We start from the raw sequence: 19412 nt of genomic DNA on the forward strand, positions 1-19412 counted from the left end.
AAGCAGAGGCAGGGGCATGTTTTGTTAGTTCAGGGCCCTCTTGGTGAGTTCCAGGCTAGACAAGGTGACTGGGTTGGGGGTGAGGGGCAGGAATAAAAAAAAAAAAAACCCAAAACCAATTACTGTGGCCATATTGGGAGGAAGCCAAGGCCATCACTATGATACTTACATACCTTTAGATTTAAACAGAGGGGGATGTATGTGTAACTAAGTAGTCCTGGTCAAGAACTAACTGTTCTACCTACCCATCACTGTCCTGTACGGTTATCTGGTAGCTTGTTAAGAGCTGTGTATTCTCTTCTTGGGAGACAAATTCCTTCTCTAGCTGGCACCAGAATAAAGCCTTTCTTTTCCAAGAGGGAGATTCCAACCTCTTGAGGCCCATTTATTTAATAATCTGATAGCCAAAAGGAGGGGTTCAGGTGTCCCTTCAGAACAATGAAGGGTCTTGGATGTAGGTTTAAGGACACACAGATGGTTGGGATATTAACGCCATGGATAGACAACAGCATGGCAGGAGTTCTGAGGAAAGTTTAGATAACATGGGAGGGACTCTGAAGAGAGGAATAGGGACTCCTGTCCCACAAGTCCCCCCGGTGAGATCCTGGAATGTAGTTCCAAGATCTAGTCTGCTGGCGAGAGATGCACTGTGTTCTTTGTAGGATGCCTGTCAGTGTCTGTGAGAGGGGAAGAGCTGCTGTGTGAGGTACTGTGACAAGACCAGCTGACAGATCCTAAATTATTCTTAAAAATACCTCCACTCTTGCCAAAATGCCAGGGCTAGGGCACTATCTCAATCACCCTTCTCAAGCCTCCCATCTGGGCAAAAACATTGTGTACGATTAGACACAAGATTCTGGGCTTCCTAATTTCAAGAACCAACTAACAAGCATGTGGACAAGCAGGACCAGTCTCTCTTCTCCTGTTATGGTCTCCATCCATGAAATCAGCCAAACATATCTTATCACGCAGTCACAGAGGCCTGCTCAGTTCCTCAAAGGTCTGTCTGTATTAGCCAGGTGCTGTGGTATGAGGCTGCAGCAATGGCTGCTTAGGAGGCTGAGAGAGCAGTACGGAGCCGAGGAGTTTGGGGCTCCTTAAGGTGGGGTGGGGGTGGGTGCAGGAGATATCTCGGTACTTTCACAACTTCTGTTTCTTCTGACCAAGAACATTATAACCCAAAGAGGCCCACAGACTACCAAGCAGATCTGCCACGCACACACTAATCAGTAAGCATTCAAAGACAAACACCCATGGGGCATCTTCTATAAGCTAATTAAGTGGGGGGAAGCAGGGGAAGGGTGTCTTTCTTCCCTCAAGTGGGCAACAGCTCAGAAGCCACTGTGTGTTTCTCCCATCTACTCCAGGACTCCAGCTACTGGAAGCAGAACATGGGTTTCTGTGTCCAAGACAAATCATTCCTTTTTAAAAAATACAGTTTTTAGAAATAATTTTTATGTTCTGTGTGTCTATAGAGATATGCCACCTGTGTGCTAGTGTCAGAGAAGGCTGGAGGGAATTACAGGCAGTTGAACCAGCCAACATGGCTGCTGGGAACTGAACATGGGTCCTCTGGAAGAGCAGCAACTGAGTGCTCTTAATGGCAGAGCCATCTCTCCAGCTCCAAATTTGTTTTTAAGAGGAACATTTCTGTAAAACTGTGACTGCTAGCCATGTAAGATGGCTTCTTCCTCTGAGGCCACTAAAGCAAGCCTTTGCTTTCCCCAGTGCTGCCCTGGGCTGACTTGGCTTGCAGGGGGTGACTCTGAAGCTCTTTCTGAAGCAGGCTCTGCAGCTTGGGAAACAGTCTGAATGCATTCTGCGTTGTCACTTCTCGGACTTCTTCCACTGAAATCCCTTTCACCTGGGCAATGAACTCTGCTGCGATGGAAATGTTGCAGGGTTCATTCCGTGTCTGAAATAGAACAGAGCTTGACACTCAGTGTGTAGATCCTTGGAGACTGTAGCTAAGACACACACACACACACACACACACACACACACACACCCTGGTGAGCTCCTTTCATACTCTATGAAGGAGCTGACATTCCTTTATTAATGGGTGGATGAACTTGGCAGGTATGGGCGACTCTATGTCTATGCTGTTCCAGGAAGAACTTGGAGGCATTTGCAGCCGAAGCCCTAAGCACCCAGCATGTGAAGCGGTGTGCCAACTGAACCCAGAGAGAGCAGCTTGCCTGAAGGATTAGGTGTCCCTTGTTTTGCTGCTTGCATGAGTTCTGGGAAAGGTCACTGCTTGGCCCCTCACCTCAAAGGCTACCTGCCCAGTGTGGTTTCAAATGCCCCAAGGACTAGAAAGACTTAGGTTCTGCCAGCTTGCTGACCTTAAGGTACATCCCCTCCCATCTTAAATCCTGTGAAATAAACATTCTGCTTACACTCAGTGTCGTTTCTTTTTTCCTTTTAAAAAAAATTATTTTATGTACATTGGTGTTTTGTCTGCATGTATGTCTGTGTGAGGGTGTCAGATGCTAAAGTTACAGACAGCTGTGAGATGCCATGTGGGTGCTGGAACTGAACCCAGGCCCTCTGGAAGAGCAGCCAGTGCTCTTAACCGATGAGTCATCTCTCCAGCCCCCCCCCCTTAGTTGTATTTCCTAATGATTAAAATAACAATAATAATAATATTTCTGCAATCAACAGCATTTAGACTTACTGAAAACATTTCTGTAATTATTAATAAGTGGCTACTTGGGATAATAATAAGGGGAATACAATTATTAAGGTAAAAAACTCTTGATAATACAGGCTAGCAAAATAAGTATTTCAAAGATTCACATTCAAGGCTGTCCATTACAGTGGTGAAACTCAGACTGGCTGAGCATGCTGGCACACATCTGAATTCCTAGTACCTAGGAGGCAGAAGCAGGAGAAGCAGGGGTTTAAGGTCAAACCTGGCTACATTCTAAGTTAGAGGTCAGTCTAGCTACATGAGATTTGTCTCAGAAACACACAAAGACACACACACTACATACACTACATACACACATACGTACATATATACATTCATGACTTACCAATTTTTAAAAAAAATTTTTATGTGTATGTTTTGCCTGCATGTATGTGTGTGCACCACATGCCTGACTGTTGGCCATGGAGGCCACGAAGGTCTCTGGAACTGGAGTTATAAATGGCTGTGAGCTATCATGTGGATTCTGGGAATAGAACCCAGGTCCTCTGGAAGAATAGCCAATGCTCTTAACTATTGAACCATCTCTCCAAGCCCTAACGACAAGTTGTAACAATGGAACACTGTGTGGTTATTAAACACTTTGAGGGCTGGAAAGTCAGCTAAGTAGTTAAGAGCACTGGCTGCTCGTCCAGAGGACCGAGGTTCAATTCCCAGCACTCACATGGCAGCCAACAACTGTCTATAACTCTAGTTCCAGAGGATTCAACTCCCTCACGAAAATATACATACAAACAAAAGAATGTACATAAAACACTTTGAGGAAAAGCATATTTATTAATATATACTAGTGAAAGAAGGTCCAAAAGATTGTGTTCAGCCAATCCTATCCTAGAGAGACATGTGTGTGTCTTGATATAGACACAAGGGCTGATCCTATCCTAGAGAGGTGTGTGTGTGTGTGTGTGTGTGTGTGTAGAGATGGACACAGAGGTCTAAAAGGACATGAGTCCTTAGTCCTACTGATTTCTCATAGAGAAGGCTATATTCCCTTCCTGGAACACCTCATTAACCTCAAACGGTCTATGAGAAGACGGTACCCTGTTCACAGGAAAGATGATATCCTAATAAGCTAATGAAGCTGGCCGTGGTGGCACACACCTTTAATCCTAGCACTTGGGAGGCAGAGGCAGGTAGAGCTCTATGAGTTTTGAGGCCAGCCTGGTCTACAAATAGAATTCCAGGACAGCCAGAGCTATATAATAGAGGCTGTTCATTACTTCATACCAGCCACTGCTAGGCATTCTCATTTAAATTTCTTCATGTAATTCTTATGAAATAGTGAATATAGTTTATATTTATAACTGAAAAGTCAGCCCGGCATAGTGGTGCATACCTATAACCCAGCCCCAGGGAAGCAGAGGTAAAAAGAGTAGGCATTCAAGGCCAGGCTCAGCTGCATAGAGAGTTTGAAGTCAGCCTGGGTTATGTGAGACCCGTTTCAATAATGAATGAATGAATGAATAAATGGTTAAATAAACAAACAGATAAATATAGTTTTAGAGAACTTGAGTAGATTTCCCAAAGTCAGGCAATCAGCATCTTGGACTCTCAAAAAGGGGTTGATGGAAATCTTAGTCATCCCAGACATGCTTCATGGCACTCACTACTACCGGCATGGAAGCATGCTCGCTGACAAACGGCGATCTCTGAAGCTCAGCAGTGTTTAGAAAAGATCCTCCAGGGGGAATGGCCTCAACTTAGCATTCGAGTACTGCAGCCAGTCCCAGCTAAGCCACAACAGCCCAGATGAAAAGATGCATCTGCATTGCCATAAACCAGACATCCGCTTACCAGCTTTTCTGGTCCTAGCGCAGGTGAATCTGTTTCTAAGCAGATAGAACTCAGAGGCAGCTGTTTCACAAGCTTCTGCTTCTTAGAGAAAAGAGAGAGTAGATTTAAAACAGGAAGAAGTGGAAGCGCATTAACGTACACGTGGACGAGTCTTGTCCTGCGGGACATGAACACCCATCTTCATCACCAGAGCTCACTGGACAGCTACCACGCCCTCACCAGTCCACTTCTGATGGCCACATGACCATTTCAAAGTAGGCATATTGCCTAAAATTTCAAAGATGATCCAAAGCTTTCAGGGAAACAAACACAATCTAGTAAATGTGAGAAATGCCCTGCGAGAAATCAACTAAAATGACAAACAGCTGCTCACAGAGAGGTTTAAAATTCTTTGGCTGGACTTCACTCTATACTCTGCACCTACAGTAGATTTTGAAAAAATGATACAGATGTGTCTCACAGAATTGAAAGCACCACTGATTGTGATCTGTATCCTCATCTCATAGAGTATGAAAAACAAGTGTCATGAGAATGACCAGATACGGGACGTTAGCAGAGGTTGTCTTTGAAAGACTTTGAACTGTGATTCCTATGCTGTGACAGGCAGGCTAAGGGGACAACTGCCTAACATGTGTGAGGCTTTACACCTGGCCCTACAATGCATAAGCATGTGTGTGAATACACATATGCACATACATAACCTTTACACCTCCACCCGACTCCATCACTCCATTCCCTCACCAGTCAGTCGTCCATCGCTCCAATCTCGAGCGCACACTAACCACCTTTCTGTCTCCATAGGCTCGGCTTGTCTGCACATTTCATTTACACAGAATCTTACAACACGTGATCGTTTGTGTCTGGCTGCTTTCTCCTAATATGTTTTCAAGGTTCAGTGACGATCTGACATGGTTGAAGTAGCGTGTTCCTCTTTATGGCTGACTAATACTCCACTGTATGGGTATATCATATTTAGTTTATCTGACATTCATCAGTAGACCCACGACTAGCTTGTCTCTGCTGTGTGACAATCACACACAATGCCCCTGAGCATCCATGTTTGAGTTTGTGAATATATTTTTCCCTTGGGTATATGTTATTAGGGTGAAGTTAGTGTGTGGCAGTAATTCTCCGACTCAGTTGGGTAGAACAGTGTCGCTCTGCAATCCTGAGGGAATGACTGAGCTTCTCTCCAACGTATCTTTCTGCTGTTTTCTTCAGAGAAGTACCTGCTTCCCAGAGACAGACAAAAACCTTTGTAGGCTTTGCAGCCAGGCTTCTGTTTTTATCTCTGAACTGTGTCAGCACTTACACATCCTACACTGTGCTCTGTGTGTGCACTTACACATCCTACAGTGTGCTCTGTGTGTGCACTTACACATCCTACACTGTGCTCTGTGTGTGCACTTACACATCCTACACTGTGCTCTGTGTGTGCACTTACACATCCTACACTGTGCTCTGTGTGTGCACTTACACATCCTACACTGTGCTCTGTGTGTGCACTTACACATCCTACACTGTGCTCTGTGTGTGCACTTACACATCCTACACTGTACTGTGTGTGTGCACTTACACATCCTACACTGTGCTCTGTGTCAGCACTTACACATCCTACACTGTGCTCTGTGTGTGCACTTACACATCCTACACTGTGCTCTGTGTGTGCACTTACACATCCTACACTGTGCTCTGTGTCAGCACTTACACATCCTACACTGTACTGTGTGTGTGCACTTACACATCCTACACTGTGCTTTGTGTCAGCACTTACACATCCTACACTGTGCTCTGTGTGTGCACTTACACATCCTACACTGTGCTCTGTGTGTGCACTTACACATACTACACTGTGCTCTGTGTCAGCACTTACACATCCTACACTGTGCTGTGTGCACTTACACATCCTACACTGTGCTCTGTGTATGCACTTACACATCCTACACTGTGCTCTGTGTGTGCACTTACACATCCTACACTGTGCTCTGTGTGTGCACTTACACATCCTACACTATGCTCTGTGTCAGCACTTACACATCCTACACTGTGCTCTGTGTGCACTTACACATCCTACACTGTGCTATAACTCCATGAGCCACCTTGCCCAGCATAAGATTAGTACTCTCCACTGCGCCACCTCTCCCGTCTGCCGCAGGTTCCTTTTAAGCTTTTTAAATGTTCGAGTGGAGACTTAAGTTTAACTTTTGAAACGTAACTAGAATAGCATCACAAGTTTGTCACAAAGCATATGTTAATTGCACCTTACAGAGTGTCTGGTAAGTTTTAAACAAAGACTGTACCTGTCCACTTCGCACAATGGATGGGGGAATGGAGAAGTAGTACCCGGCCCTGACGCCTTCCATGGCTACCGATGGCCGACCGTCAAACGCATGTAGCAGAACCTGTTCTGCACCTCTCAAATCAAACACAAATCACAGTTCCAATTTGTCTCCTAACATAGAGCTTCCCAGTAGTCTCATTAAACAGAAATCTGAATTATAAGCACATATTTATGATGATGCCAAGATCATATTCCACTGCTTCTAAAGTTTCAATAAACAGTTAATGTTCAGACAAGAGAAAAGTAAGTTTTTAATCTTCAGAATAAAATAGTTGAATAACGCCGGGCGTGGTGGCGCATGCCTTTAATCCCAGCACTTGGGAGGCAGAGGCAGGCGGATTTCTGAGTTCGAGGTCAGTCTGGTTTAAAGAGTGAGTTACAGGACAGCCAGGGCTACACAGACAAACCCTGTCTCAAACAAACAAACAAAAAGTAGTTGAATAACATTGAAATGCAGTTTTTAAAGCAATCATCTAAACTATCTATACCGCTAGGTCTTTTCCATGTCTGTCAGCTGTCAAAGTATCATTCCTAAGAATGGTAAGAGAAGGGTTTCAGGCAAACCCTTCAATTTTCCTAAAAGAAATGCTAGTAGAGAAAAAAAAAAAGGATTCACAAATTAAACAGGCCAAAGCTCATAAAACCAACCCCTAATCTCCCCCCGCCCCCCGCCATGTGTGTGTGTGTGTGTGTGTGTGTCTGTGTGTGTGTGTGTGTGTGTGAGACTAAGGATCAAACCCAGGGGCTGGTGAGATGGCTCAGCGGTTAAGAGCGCCAACTGCTCTTCCAAAGGTCCTGAGTTCAAATCCCAGCAACCACATGGTGGCTCACAACCATCCGTAACAAAATCTGATGCCCTCTTCTGGAGTGTCTGAAGACAGCTACAGTGTACTTACATATAATAAATAAATAAATAAATAAGTATCAAACCCAGGCCCTTCAGTGCCTCCAGAGGGCTCAGCACTGACAAACCCATCACTGCCACACCTCTAACTGCAGGGAGTTCCATTACTTCACCATCTGAGTTTCAAGTCATGTGAATATTCATGATGATCATAAATTTGTTGTAAAATTGATTTAGTAGGACACAACCAACCAATGTGGGTTTTTGTATACATGCAACTGTAGACTAACACACCTGTACATGTACATGTACTGTGTCTTATACATCTGATAGGACTTTTTAATGCATATAGGAGTCTAAAAATAAGGTGCATTTCTAGCCGGGCGTGGTGGCGCACGCCTTTAATCCTAGCACTCGGGAGGCAGAGGCAGGCGGATTTCTGAGTTCGAGGCCAGCCTGGTCTACAAAGTGAGTGCCAGGACAGCCAGGGCTACACAGAGAAACCCTATCTCGAAAAACCAAAAAAAAAAAAAAAAAAAAAAAAAAAAAAAAAAAAATAAGGTGCATTTCTTATTGATGATTGCACTTTAACCTTTGGAAAAGAACTGTGTTCAGGTTAGAGAAACCAGAGCAAATGAGCATGTTCTTTGCACACGATGGCCACATCTGCACAGTAATGCTGCTTTGTTATTTAGTTATCATTTTCATATATTAACTCATGGTATATATGTATTTGTACAAGTACCATGTGCCACAGCAGAGGTCAGAGGACACCTCCCCAGAGATCTGAGAATTGAACTCTCGTCATCAGGTCTGCGGGCAAGCCCCTCTACTATCTGGCCCCCAAAGCAACAGACAGAGAACAAGCCGACCACGAGCAATGAGTCCTTCCTGCTTTATTTTCCCTTGTTGGAGCCAGGGGCTGGAGAGATGGCTGTGCAGTTAAAAGTACCCGCTGCTCTTGCAGAGGACCTGGTTGAGTTCCCAGAACCCATAAGGCAGCTCACAGCTGTCTATAACTCTAGTTACAGGAGGCCTGATGCCCGATTTGGGCCTCTGAGGACACCTGGCACAGATGCAGTGAATGTGCAATATATGCAGGCAAAACACTCAAATACACAAAATTAAAATGAATAAATAAATCTTAAAAGATAAATAGAAACTGAAACTTCAAATTTTCATTTGCTCCAGTCAAGCCGGACGGACACATAATTGCACAAAACAACCTTGTAAGTGCTAGCCTGGCCCACAAGCTCATCCTGGTGGGCTCTCCTCCCCTCTCCATGCAGCCCTTGTCTTTCAGGGATCAAAGGGAGACGCACTTGCTCCTTAGGCCCCCCACTGGAACGTTAGGGATATAAGTATAAGCACCTTGTTCACGTAAGAGGCTGATGGTGGGTCTTCCAGCTGAGCGTGAGTGCACGTTTCTGTTTAACAACAGCAAAATTCCTTTGTTGTATTAAAATAATTCAGGAGGTCAGAGAGATGAGTCAGCTACTCTTGACACCAAGGATAGGGCTTGTCCCTGGCACCCACATGGCAGCAGCTGGTTAACAACTCTAACTCCAGTTCCAGGGGCTACCAGGCCCTCTCCTGGCTCCCACAGGCATTGCACAAACATAGTCCACAGACACACATGCAGGCAAACACCCACACACTGAAAGAATGAATTTTAAAAAATAACTGGGGCTGATGAGATGGCTCAGTGGGTAAGAGCACCCGACTGCTCTTCCAAAGGTCAGGAGTTCAAATCCCAGCAACCACATGGTGGCTCACAACTATCCATAACGAGATTTGACTCCCTCTTCTGGAGTGTCTGAGGACAGCTACAGTGTACTTACATATAATAAATAAATAAATACATACATACATACATAAAAATAACCAAGAGAAAAAGAGAGAGAGAACTCATTTCAAGAGGACCAACTGCTAAGGAATTTGCTGTGTAGCTATGAGTAGAAAGACAATTCACCCACAGAGGCACATTTAGCCTTTTGGCCAGTTGGACTTGTCTGATTAGGACTTGTCTTTGTTCTTCCTTCTCCTCATCAGTGCCGGCATATCTGGGGGTGAAGTCTAGCCCCACCTGCAACAGGAAGACAAAGGAGAATCACATGTCCACGTGCCATGAGCCCAAAGAGAGTCGGCACACTGACCTCAGGCATCATTACACAGCAGCCACGTTAGAGTGTTAGCCACGTAGATAAACGAACACAATAACATAGTTGAAGTTGACGTCTAAGTTGTTTTACATTCCTCTTGTGGGGTTCTACAGTGTTAACATTCACTGTGTATGCCACGCATCTCAGCTTGGTGTAGCAGCCCTGCATGCATTCAGAAGTCAGGCGGGCTCACTGCACTGAGAGCAATGCAGTTACAGAAGACCACTCTCACTGCACTGAGAGCAGCACAGATTACAGAAGACCACTCTCACTGCACTGAGAGCAGCGCAGTTACAGAAGACCACTCTCACTGCACTGAGAGCAGCGCAGTTACAGAAGACCACTCTCACTGCACTGAGAGCAGCACAGATTACAGAAGACCACTCTCACTGCACTGAGAGCAGCACAGATTACAGAAGACCACTCTCACTGCACTGAGAGCAGCGCAGTTACAGAAGACCACTCTCACTGCACTGAGAGCAGCACAGATTACAGAAGACCACTCTCACTGCACTGAGAGCAGCACAGATTACAGAAGACCACTCTCACTGCACTGAGAGCAGCACAGATTACAGAAGACCACTCTCACTGCACTGAGAGCAGCGCAGTTACAGAAGACCACTCTCACTGCACTGAGAGCAGCACAGATTACAGAAGACCACTCTCACTGCACTGAGAGCAGCACAGATTACAGAAGACCACTCTCACTGCACTGAGAGCAGTGCAGTTACAGAAGACCACTCTCACTGCACTGAGAGCAGCGCAGTTACAGAAGACCACTCTCACTGCACTGAGAGCAGTGCAGTTACAGAAGACCACTCTCACTGCACTGAGAGCAGCGCAGTTACAGAAGACCACTCTCACTGCACTGAGAGCAGCACAGATTACAGAAGACCACTCTCACTGCACTGAGAGCAGCGCAGTTACAGAAGACCACTCTCACTGCACTGAGAGCAGCGCAGTTACAGACCACTCTCACTGCACTGAGAGCAGCACAGATTACAGAAGACCACTCTCACTGCACTGAGAGCAGCGCAGTTACAGAAGACCACTCTCACTGCACTGAGAGCAGTGCAGTTACAGAAGACCACTCTCACTGCACTGAGAGCAGCACAGATTACAGAAGACCACTCTCACTGCACTGAGAGCAGTACAGATTACAGAAGACCACTCTCACTGCACTGAGAGCAGCACAGATTACAGAAGACCACTCTCACTGCACTGAGAGCAGCACAGATTACAGAAGACCACTCTCACTGCACTGAGAGCAGCACAGATTACAGAAGACCACTCTCACTGCACTGAGAGCAGCGCAGTTACAGACCACTCTCACTGCACTGAGAGCAGCACAGATTACAGAAGACCACTCTCACTGCACTGAGAGCAGCGCAGTTACAGAAGACCACTCTCACTGCACTGAGAGCAGCGCAGTTACAGACCACTCTCACTGCACTGAGAGCAGCACAGATTACAGAAGACCACTCTCACTGCACTGAGAGCAGCGCAGTTACAGAAGACCACTCTCACTGCACTGAGAGCAGCGCAGTTACAGACCACTCTCACTGCACTGAGAGCAGCGCAGTTACAGAAGACCACTCTCACTGCACTGAGAGCAGCACAGATTACAGAAGACCACTCTCACTGCACTGAGAGCAGCGCAGATTACAGAAGACCACTCTCACTGCACTGAGAGCAGCGCAGTTACAGAAGACCACTCTCACTGCACTGAGAGCAGCGCAGTTACAGACCACTCTCACTGCACTGAGAGCAGCACAGATTACAGAAGACCACTCTCACTGCACTGAGAGCAGCGCAGTTACAGAAGACCACTCTCACTGCACTGAGAGCAGCGCAGTTACAGACCACTCTCACTGCACTGAGAGCAGCGCAGTTACAGAAGACCACTCTCACTGCACTGAGAGCAGCGCAGTTACAGAAGACCACTCTCACTGCACTGAGAGCAGCGCAGTTACAGAAGACCACTCTCACTGCACTGAGAGCAGCACAGATTACAGAAGACCACTCTCACTGCACTGAGAGCAGCACAGATTACAGAAGACCACTCTCACTGCACTGAGAGCAGTGCAGTTACAGAAGACCACTCTCACTGCACTGAGAGCAGCGCAGTTACAGAAGACCACTCTCACCGCTGCTACCTGGGTGGGTACTTTATGCACTCCAGTCACAGTGCATCTTCTTATCTTTTATATCTAATAGGAAGAGGTACTTTTCTACCGTGATAAAAGTTCTCTAGCATTATTAATAATTTGACTGACAAGGTCTTTAATCACACACTCAAGACTAAAGTATGCCTTTATGTTACCTATGAAGTTGGGTTTTGTTTTGTTTTTTCAATTTTAAAAACTACATTTACTGGGTGGAGGGTTACACATGGAGGCCACAGTGCACACATGCAAGACAGAGGACAACATTCAGGAGTCAGTTCTCTCTTCCCGCTGTGTGGAGCAGGCTTGGTAGCAAGTGCTTTCTGCTGAACCATTCCCTCCCTCTACAGGGTGTCTTAGCTTCTCGGAGCAATGGCCACACTTAAGCAAATGCAGCCTTTTTAGAAGTATTACTATATCATCGTTGTAAATAGAAAATGCATTCCATCACCATTAAGGCAAGCCTAGAGGAGGGCTTTCTATTGCTCCATTCCCAGGTGGCCTTGCTTACCACCCAAGTATCAAGTTATTCGCAGGCTGAACGCAGTGGTGAACATAACTATTCAAATCCATTATAATCACTAGTGCTGAACTAAGGATTATTACACATGTCCCATGGAGGTCTGAATTAGACGTCACGTGATCATCAAATGGGTTTACCTCTCCAATTGCCAACAAGCGATCCTTGTACTTCTCAATAATAGGCAAAGCTATATCCAAATCCTGCAAGAAAAATAAAATGTGAATTTGTAAGTGCCACATGGGAATGCTGGCTCCTCGGCTGGCATAGGCAAGGCCCTATGCCATACTGGCACCTCACACACCTGAATCTTCTACCCAACCTGTCTGTAGGAATTATCTCCTCCATCACACCAGCAGCTCTAACTAGACATCTCAGAAGGAACATCCACACGAGTTCTGAGTTCTGGTCACCGGGCTGTGAGGACCCCACTTACACACGCCCCTCTGCTTAGGAGAAGACATGTCCTCAAAGGTCTGATCTGGAGTTCTGTGGCTGTCATGCACAGGACTCTGTCTCCTCCTTAGCATCGGTTTGTCAGTTTACAATAGCAGCAGACCCATTTCCCTCTTTGTTCTCTTTGCCTTGATTTGTCTTCATGATCCTGCTTGGTTGATCTTCATAAGAGTTCAACAATATAAACAATGCATTTCACATATGAGCTCGTCTGAGAACTGCCGTAGTGGTGGGCGGCTAGTTTAGGTGACATTGCCTTATGCATTTAAGAGAATTTGGCCTGTGGTGTCTTTCTAAGGTGAAGACAAGATTTAGAAATTGCTTGTAGATAAGATGCTAAAGATTTGTTTATTGTTAGCTGGGTAGTGGTGGCCTTTAATTCCAGTACTCAGGAAGCAGAGGTAGGCAGATCTTCAGAGTGAGTTTGAGACCAGCCTGGTCTACAGAGTGAGTTCCAGGACAGCCAGGGCTACACAGAGAAACCCTGTCTCAAAACAAAACAAAACATTGTTTATTGTATGTGTATATGATACATATGCTTCAGTGAGTTCCGTGTGTCATGTGTGTGAAGGCGCTTGAGGAGGTCAGAGGGCACCACAACTAGGTATCTCAGGTGGTTGTCACCCTGACGTAGGTGTTGGGAGTCCAACCCTGAACCCCACAAGGGTGGTGCGTGCCTACCACTGAGCCATCTCCTTAGCTCCCTGTGGAACATTTTAAACCATTTGGTGGATTATTTTCAGAATACATAAACTGTAGAGTTCTTCCATGGAAGAAAATCAGAATAGGAGAGAACCACAGGAAGGAGGGAACCAGGTGAGAGAGGAAGAGAGATTAGTGTTTATGGAGCGAGGGAGGCGGGGCTTAGGGGGAAGTACAGCAGGCCTTAGAGAGATACAGCAGACTTACGGACAATTCACACTGGCCCAGGAGCTGCAGGGGTAGGAGCCCCGGTGGAGAAGCTGTCTGGCAACAGCTGAGGAAGTTATCAGACAAGGCCTCTTCCTTAAGTGGACACCCAGGCTGCTCTGCCTCTGGGACCAGAGACCCACAAGAGGGAGCAATAGCTCGAGTACAGAGTCTGAGTCAGAAAGGGGCTGGAAGTTAAGGATGAAGATTGGATGCAGAGACTTGCACCTCCCAGAGTGTGTACTAGTTATGAGAGAATAAACTAAACTCGTGGGGAGGCCATTCGAACATCTGATGAAAGAACTAGAGGTTTCTGCCAAGTCAGGTGATAAACAGAGGCTGACACTATAACCTGGGTCACATTACTTATTTAATGCATATCAATGCACTGCATAGGTTTTTAAAACTTGTCTTTATTATTTGAAATTGTGTGTATGCAGGTGCCCTCAGAGGCCAGAGGCACTGGGTCTCCTGGAGGTGGACTTGCAGGTGGAGGGTGGTGGGTGGTGGGAATCGAACTTGAGTCCCCTGCAAAAGCCGTATGAATTCTTAACCACTGAGCCATCTCCCTGACCTCTGGACTTTTAATGTTTTAACTGGGTATTGAACCTAGGATATGGTAGGCAAGCACTCTTCCACCGAGCCCATCTCTCCCTCTCTGTCATTTTTAGCTATGGCAATCTCACTTTGAGACAAGGTCTCCCACTGGGACCTGGGGCTCACAGGGTGACTGGCCAGTGAGCTCTGAGGACCCTCCTGTCACCACCTCCGCAGCACTGAGATTAGTAGTGTGCGCCAACACCCATGGTTATCTTACATGTGATCTACGACCACCACACTCAGGGCCTCACACTCGCGCAGCAAGCGCTCTGTCGACAGAGCCACCTCCCCAGCCCTCCTATCACTTTGGGTAGGGGGTGGTGGATAAAGCAATATGACATGGTTAAAATACATGGAGGGAGCAAATCCAGAATTCCACCATATCATTCCTTGTCATACAAGCTCAGCCGGATCGAAGGCCCCGTTTCTTTGTTTCCGGTCATTAACCAAGAATACAAACCAGAAGCTGGGTTTTAGTGGCACAGGCTGCCATTCTAACAACTCCGGAAGTGGAAACGGGAGGATCATGAGTTCAAGCCCTGCCTGAGCATGAGTTCAAGGCCAGCTTGGACGATTCGGTGAGTGGCAGAATGTTTGCCTGGCATGTCTGAGGGCCTAGGCCCAGCCCCCAGTCCTCCCATCTCCACAGCCCAGGACGAGAACTTAGAAAGCACTTCTTTAATTCATTGGATGACGGAGTCAGTTGCACTGGTTAGGCCTCTTATTCTATAGGACGTTTACCTTTAATGTCACGCTTCTTGGTTTTTCTGGTGAAAGCTCTTGAACTGGGTGAACTCCCAGACATGGCAGGATGAATCCATTATACCTACAAACGTAGAAAGTTAAGAAAACAACCTTAAGCCGGGCGGTGGTGGCGCACGCCTTTAATCCCAGCACTTGGGAGGCAGAGGCAGGTGGATTTCTGAGTTCGAGGCCAGCCTGGTCTACAAAGTGAGTTCCAGGACAGCCAGAGCTATACAGAGAAACCCTGTCTCAAAAAAAAAAAAAAAAAAAAAACCAGAAAACAACCTTAGGTCCAGAGACCACGGTGTCCCTAAAGAACAAGAAGGAAACACCCTGCCTTTAGGGCTGACATGATTTTCCTCCTCCTCCTTTTTTTTTTTAATTTCCTTTGAGACAAAAGTCTTACTATGTAGTAGCCCTATTTGGTTTGGAATGAAGTTTGTAGACCAGACTGGTCTCAAACTCACAGGGATCCTTCTGCCTCTCTCTGTCTCCAGAGAGTCCAATTAAAGGTGTGTGCTATCATGCCTGCGTCTCCTCATTCTTTTAACAGACAATTCTTTGATAGTGTGCGAATTGGACATGACTGTCTTTCTTCATAAGTCTTTGAAACCTTCATTAGAGCAGCTTTAGGGTCCGTGCTTTGGTCTCAGCACTAAGAAGGCTAAGGGGGGAGAGATGCTTGAGGTCAAGAGGTCAAGACCTCATTTAATTAATGAGGTTAATTAAAAGTAGCATCAAAGCTGGGCAGTGGTGGCCCACGCCTTTAATCCCAGCACTCGGGAGGCAGAGGCAGGCGGATTTCTGAGTTCGAAGCCAGCCTGGTTCTACAAAGTGAGTTCCAGGACAGCCAGGGCTATACAGAGAAACTCTGTCTCGGGAAAAAAAAACAAAAAAACAAACAAACAAAAAAAGTAGCATCAAAGCTGGAGAGGTGGCTCAACTGACAAAGCTCAAGAAGGGCTGAAGTTCTGCTCCCCAGCTGGTAGCCATGGTAGCTCCCTCTAATCTCAGGTCTGGGGAAGCAGAAGCAGAGAGGCAGAGGCAGGGGATCCCTAGAACAATCCAGGATAACTTGACTAGCCAAAATCAGTGCTTTTGTGAGTCCTCTTGGTTTAGTGAGCAACCTCAATAAATAAAGAAGAGAGCCATCAAAGAAGATACCTAATGTCAACCTTGGATGTTTACATGCCCATATATGCAAGCACATCTGCATCAGATGTGAATATATACCACACATACACACCACACCACACATACACACCACACCACACACATATACACATGCACACAGAAGAAGAGGAGAAGGAGGAGAAGAAGAACAACAACAACCACTACCACCACCTTTCTGAAAGCTGCATAATTCTTTCAAATTCTCCTGCATGTTCAGCAACTGCCACAAGGGCCATGACATCAGCCTAAAACAAAACAAAACAAAACAAAACAGGAGAACAGAATACCAAACAATATGCGCATTTAATATAAATTAAGGGAAATATTAAAATTTTCTGTATATTTTATTATTATTTTTAACCCAGGTTCCAGTAATGTAGTCAAAATGATTACCACCGAACTCTTATTATTTCAGGTCATATGTTTACTGCGTATTAATGTCACCTCATTAACCTATAAAGACCAAAGGTAGGCATTTCTTTAATTCATTGGACAGAAACTGCATTTTGGAAGGACTCAACATCCTTAGGCTCATGTGATCCCAAAGCCCACAAGCCAGTTAAGCTGCCACAATGGCAGTGTACACGTAATTCCAGAAATACTTCCAAGATTCTGTAATTTTTACTTTTAAATTTTATTCTCTGTGTGTGTGTGTGCCTGCAGTGAGTATGTGGGTGTGCACTGTATACACACCGCAGTGAGTGGAAATCAGAGGACACCTTTCTGGAGTTGGAGTCAGTTCTGTGCTTCCACTGCAGTTCCAGGGATTGAGCCTGGAACGTCCGATTCGCAAGTGCTTTTCTCCACTGAGACATCTCTACAGCTCTTGATAACTTTTTCTAACAAATCAAAATGTTTCCAAAGACTGTAATATACCCTTGATCTCCAAAATAATATGACATTAAAACTCGAAAGACTGACTGCCCCATTCACCAGTGCTGCTAAGCATGGTGGCTGTAGGGACACGTTTTGAAATCAGACCAGCATGCCTCTATCATTTCATTAGCATGTGCCTTTGTCCTGCTACTAACCTGCAGACATTAGATTCCTCATCTATCAAATGGAGAATATATAACTATAAAAGAGTAACTTCCTCAGAAGGTGAACTTTAAATGATCTAACGTTCAGTGGGGGCTTAGCTCTGTGGCTGGCACAGAGTGAGAGCTTAAATATACTGCTGACCACAGAAACAGCAGAGTCTGCCTACTCGGTCCCTAAAAACAGTATGTCGAATGAAACAGGAGGGGCACAAAAGTGGGGAGTTATGGATTCTAGCTTACCTTCCTGGCTTTCTCCAATACATCATCCAGATCCTACAACAAACAGAAGCAACTATGTTTGTTTTACACGAGTAATTAACTGCTCTTGGTCCATATACAGGCAGCAGAGGCACCATTAAGGACAACATTGTTAGCAAGGAACAGAGTGGCAGAAAATGAAGTCACCCTCCTCCTTACTCTCACACTCCATGATGCACACTATACCAAAATAGAGACCTCTGTTGCCAAACACACAGAGCTTTCCTGTCCTCTCTCACTCTGTCCCTCAGCAGCTTCTGGACATTTCCCCCATGATTTGCTTTCACAGCCTAGTGGTAGGTAACTCTTCAGTCTCCTTGACTGATTCTCTGTCCTTTTTGTGACTTCAAGCTCTTCTGTTCTCTCTCCACTTGCCTTAAGGGATCCTGTCTTTTTCCTTTGTTTGTTTAACATCCTCGACCACATTATCTAAGATCTCTATCACACTAAGCTATATCCTCCCCTTCTTGTGGTTTTTGATACCATGCTGAATCTCCAATTTACAGAGTTTTTCCTCTCTCCAAGACCCACGACTCACATTTGAAATGATTATGTACTCTAGAATGAGATCAGACTTAACCAGTATCCCCCCACTAGGATTTCTGGCTGCCCCCATGCCCACTCTGATCCCAAACCTTTTCTTGTCTCAGCAAAGGCCATCACCATCTTCCATACAGGAAGCACAAACTAAAATCTAAATCATGCTCGATTTCTTCCCTTGCTGTTCTTATCCAAGGCACCTGCATGTACTGTTGGTGTTATTCCTAAAACTTGTTGAGTACATGTATGCTGATTCTCATGATATTCTCACTGTACTGGCTTCTACCAGCTCTTGTCTGTAAACTGAGACGTTTCCTAAACGCTCTCGCTTTTTCTCTCCTCCACCTTTTTGCCACTCAGCAGCAAATTTGTCTTCAGAATATTCGCTCTCTCTATATATTTAAAATGGGTTTGTTTTTAAACTTTTAAGGGTTAAGACTGTGCATCTAATGCAATCCAAATGTCTTACTGACCTTGACCTACCCTTCCCAGCTCCTGGAAAATCTCCCCAGTCTTTGAAAAGTCTCCTTTATTAATGTTTCCAGCTGCTGGTTAACTAAAACAGATCAAATTCTATAATGTATGGGAGGTCTACAACCTGCCGGTGTTCATCACTACCATACACTCACACCATAAGCGTCACCTCCTAAGAAAAAGGCACCTACTTCTCCTTCCTCTTCACTTTTCCCAATGTAGCCGGTAAAACCTATTTCCATCTCTACACATTCACTCCATCAAGTGTTATTATTCTTGTTTGTCCCTCTGCCGGGCCAGAACTAGAACCTCTGCTAAGGGTTGGAATGGATCAGCACACCCAGGAGTGATAGGAGAAAGGGGTGTTGAGATGACAAACTCAAGCTTCATAGAAATAGTTAACGGCCGTGTAAGATGAGGAAAATCAGTTCCAGGACGCTGGTTCGAAGGGTCGCCATAGACTAAGTACGGTCTGAGGATTTGGGGGAGAAAAACTAGCGGGAAAGGACGCGGCCCTCCCGACTCCCGCAAGCCCCAAGTCCCCCTCACATACGTTGTCAAAGTCCGAGGCGGAGAGATGACAGTGACAGTCCACTAACCCCAAACCCATAGCTACTCCAGCAGGCTTCTCGACTGCAAGCCCCGTTGCGGAACTCTGGGGCCGCGGAACCCGAAGCGGAAC

General features: G+C 45.7%; 1 protein-coding gene across 6 annotated transcripts; it reads right to left on the bottom strand.

Annotated features, from left to right (window-relative positions):
- Positions 1-1433: 1433 nt before the first annotated feature.
- Positions 1434-19410, bottom strand: Tatdn3 (TatD DNase domain containing 3). 6 transcript variants are annotated; one of them, XM_029482774.2, is made up of 10 exons: positions 19284-19410; positions 17699-17731; positions 16590-16663; positions 15243-15327; positions 12677-12739; positions 9666-9775; positions 9061-9116; positions 6805-6911; positions 4505-4585; positions 1434-1915 (listed from the first exon to the last, which is right to left on the bottom strand). In XM_029482774.2, exons 1-10 carry the CDS (start codon positions 19338-19340, stop codon positions 1703-1705), a joined length of 879 nt encoding a protein of 292 aa, XP_029338634.1. In that variant the 5' UTR covers positions 19341-19410; the 3' UTR covers positions 1434-1702. The 6 variants fall into 6 exon arrangements, with proteins under 6 accessions (XP_029338634.1, XP_085699974.1, XP_021021192.1 ...); XM_085843848.1 differs by having other exon boundaries at positions 4505-4579; positions 6805-6917; XM_021165533.3 differs by having other exon boundaries at positions 4505-4582; positions 6805-6917.
- Positions 19411-19412: the final 2 nt, after the last annotated feature.

The sequence above is a fragment of the Mus caroli genome, unplaced genomic scaffold (genome assembly GCF_978045245.1).
Source record: "Mus caroli unplaced genomic scaffold, Mus_caroli_1 scaffold_1, whole genome shotgun sequence".
NCBI classification, from domain to species: domain Eukaryota; kingdom Metazoa; phylum Chordata; class Mammalia; order Rodentia; family Muridae; genus Mus; species Mus caroli.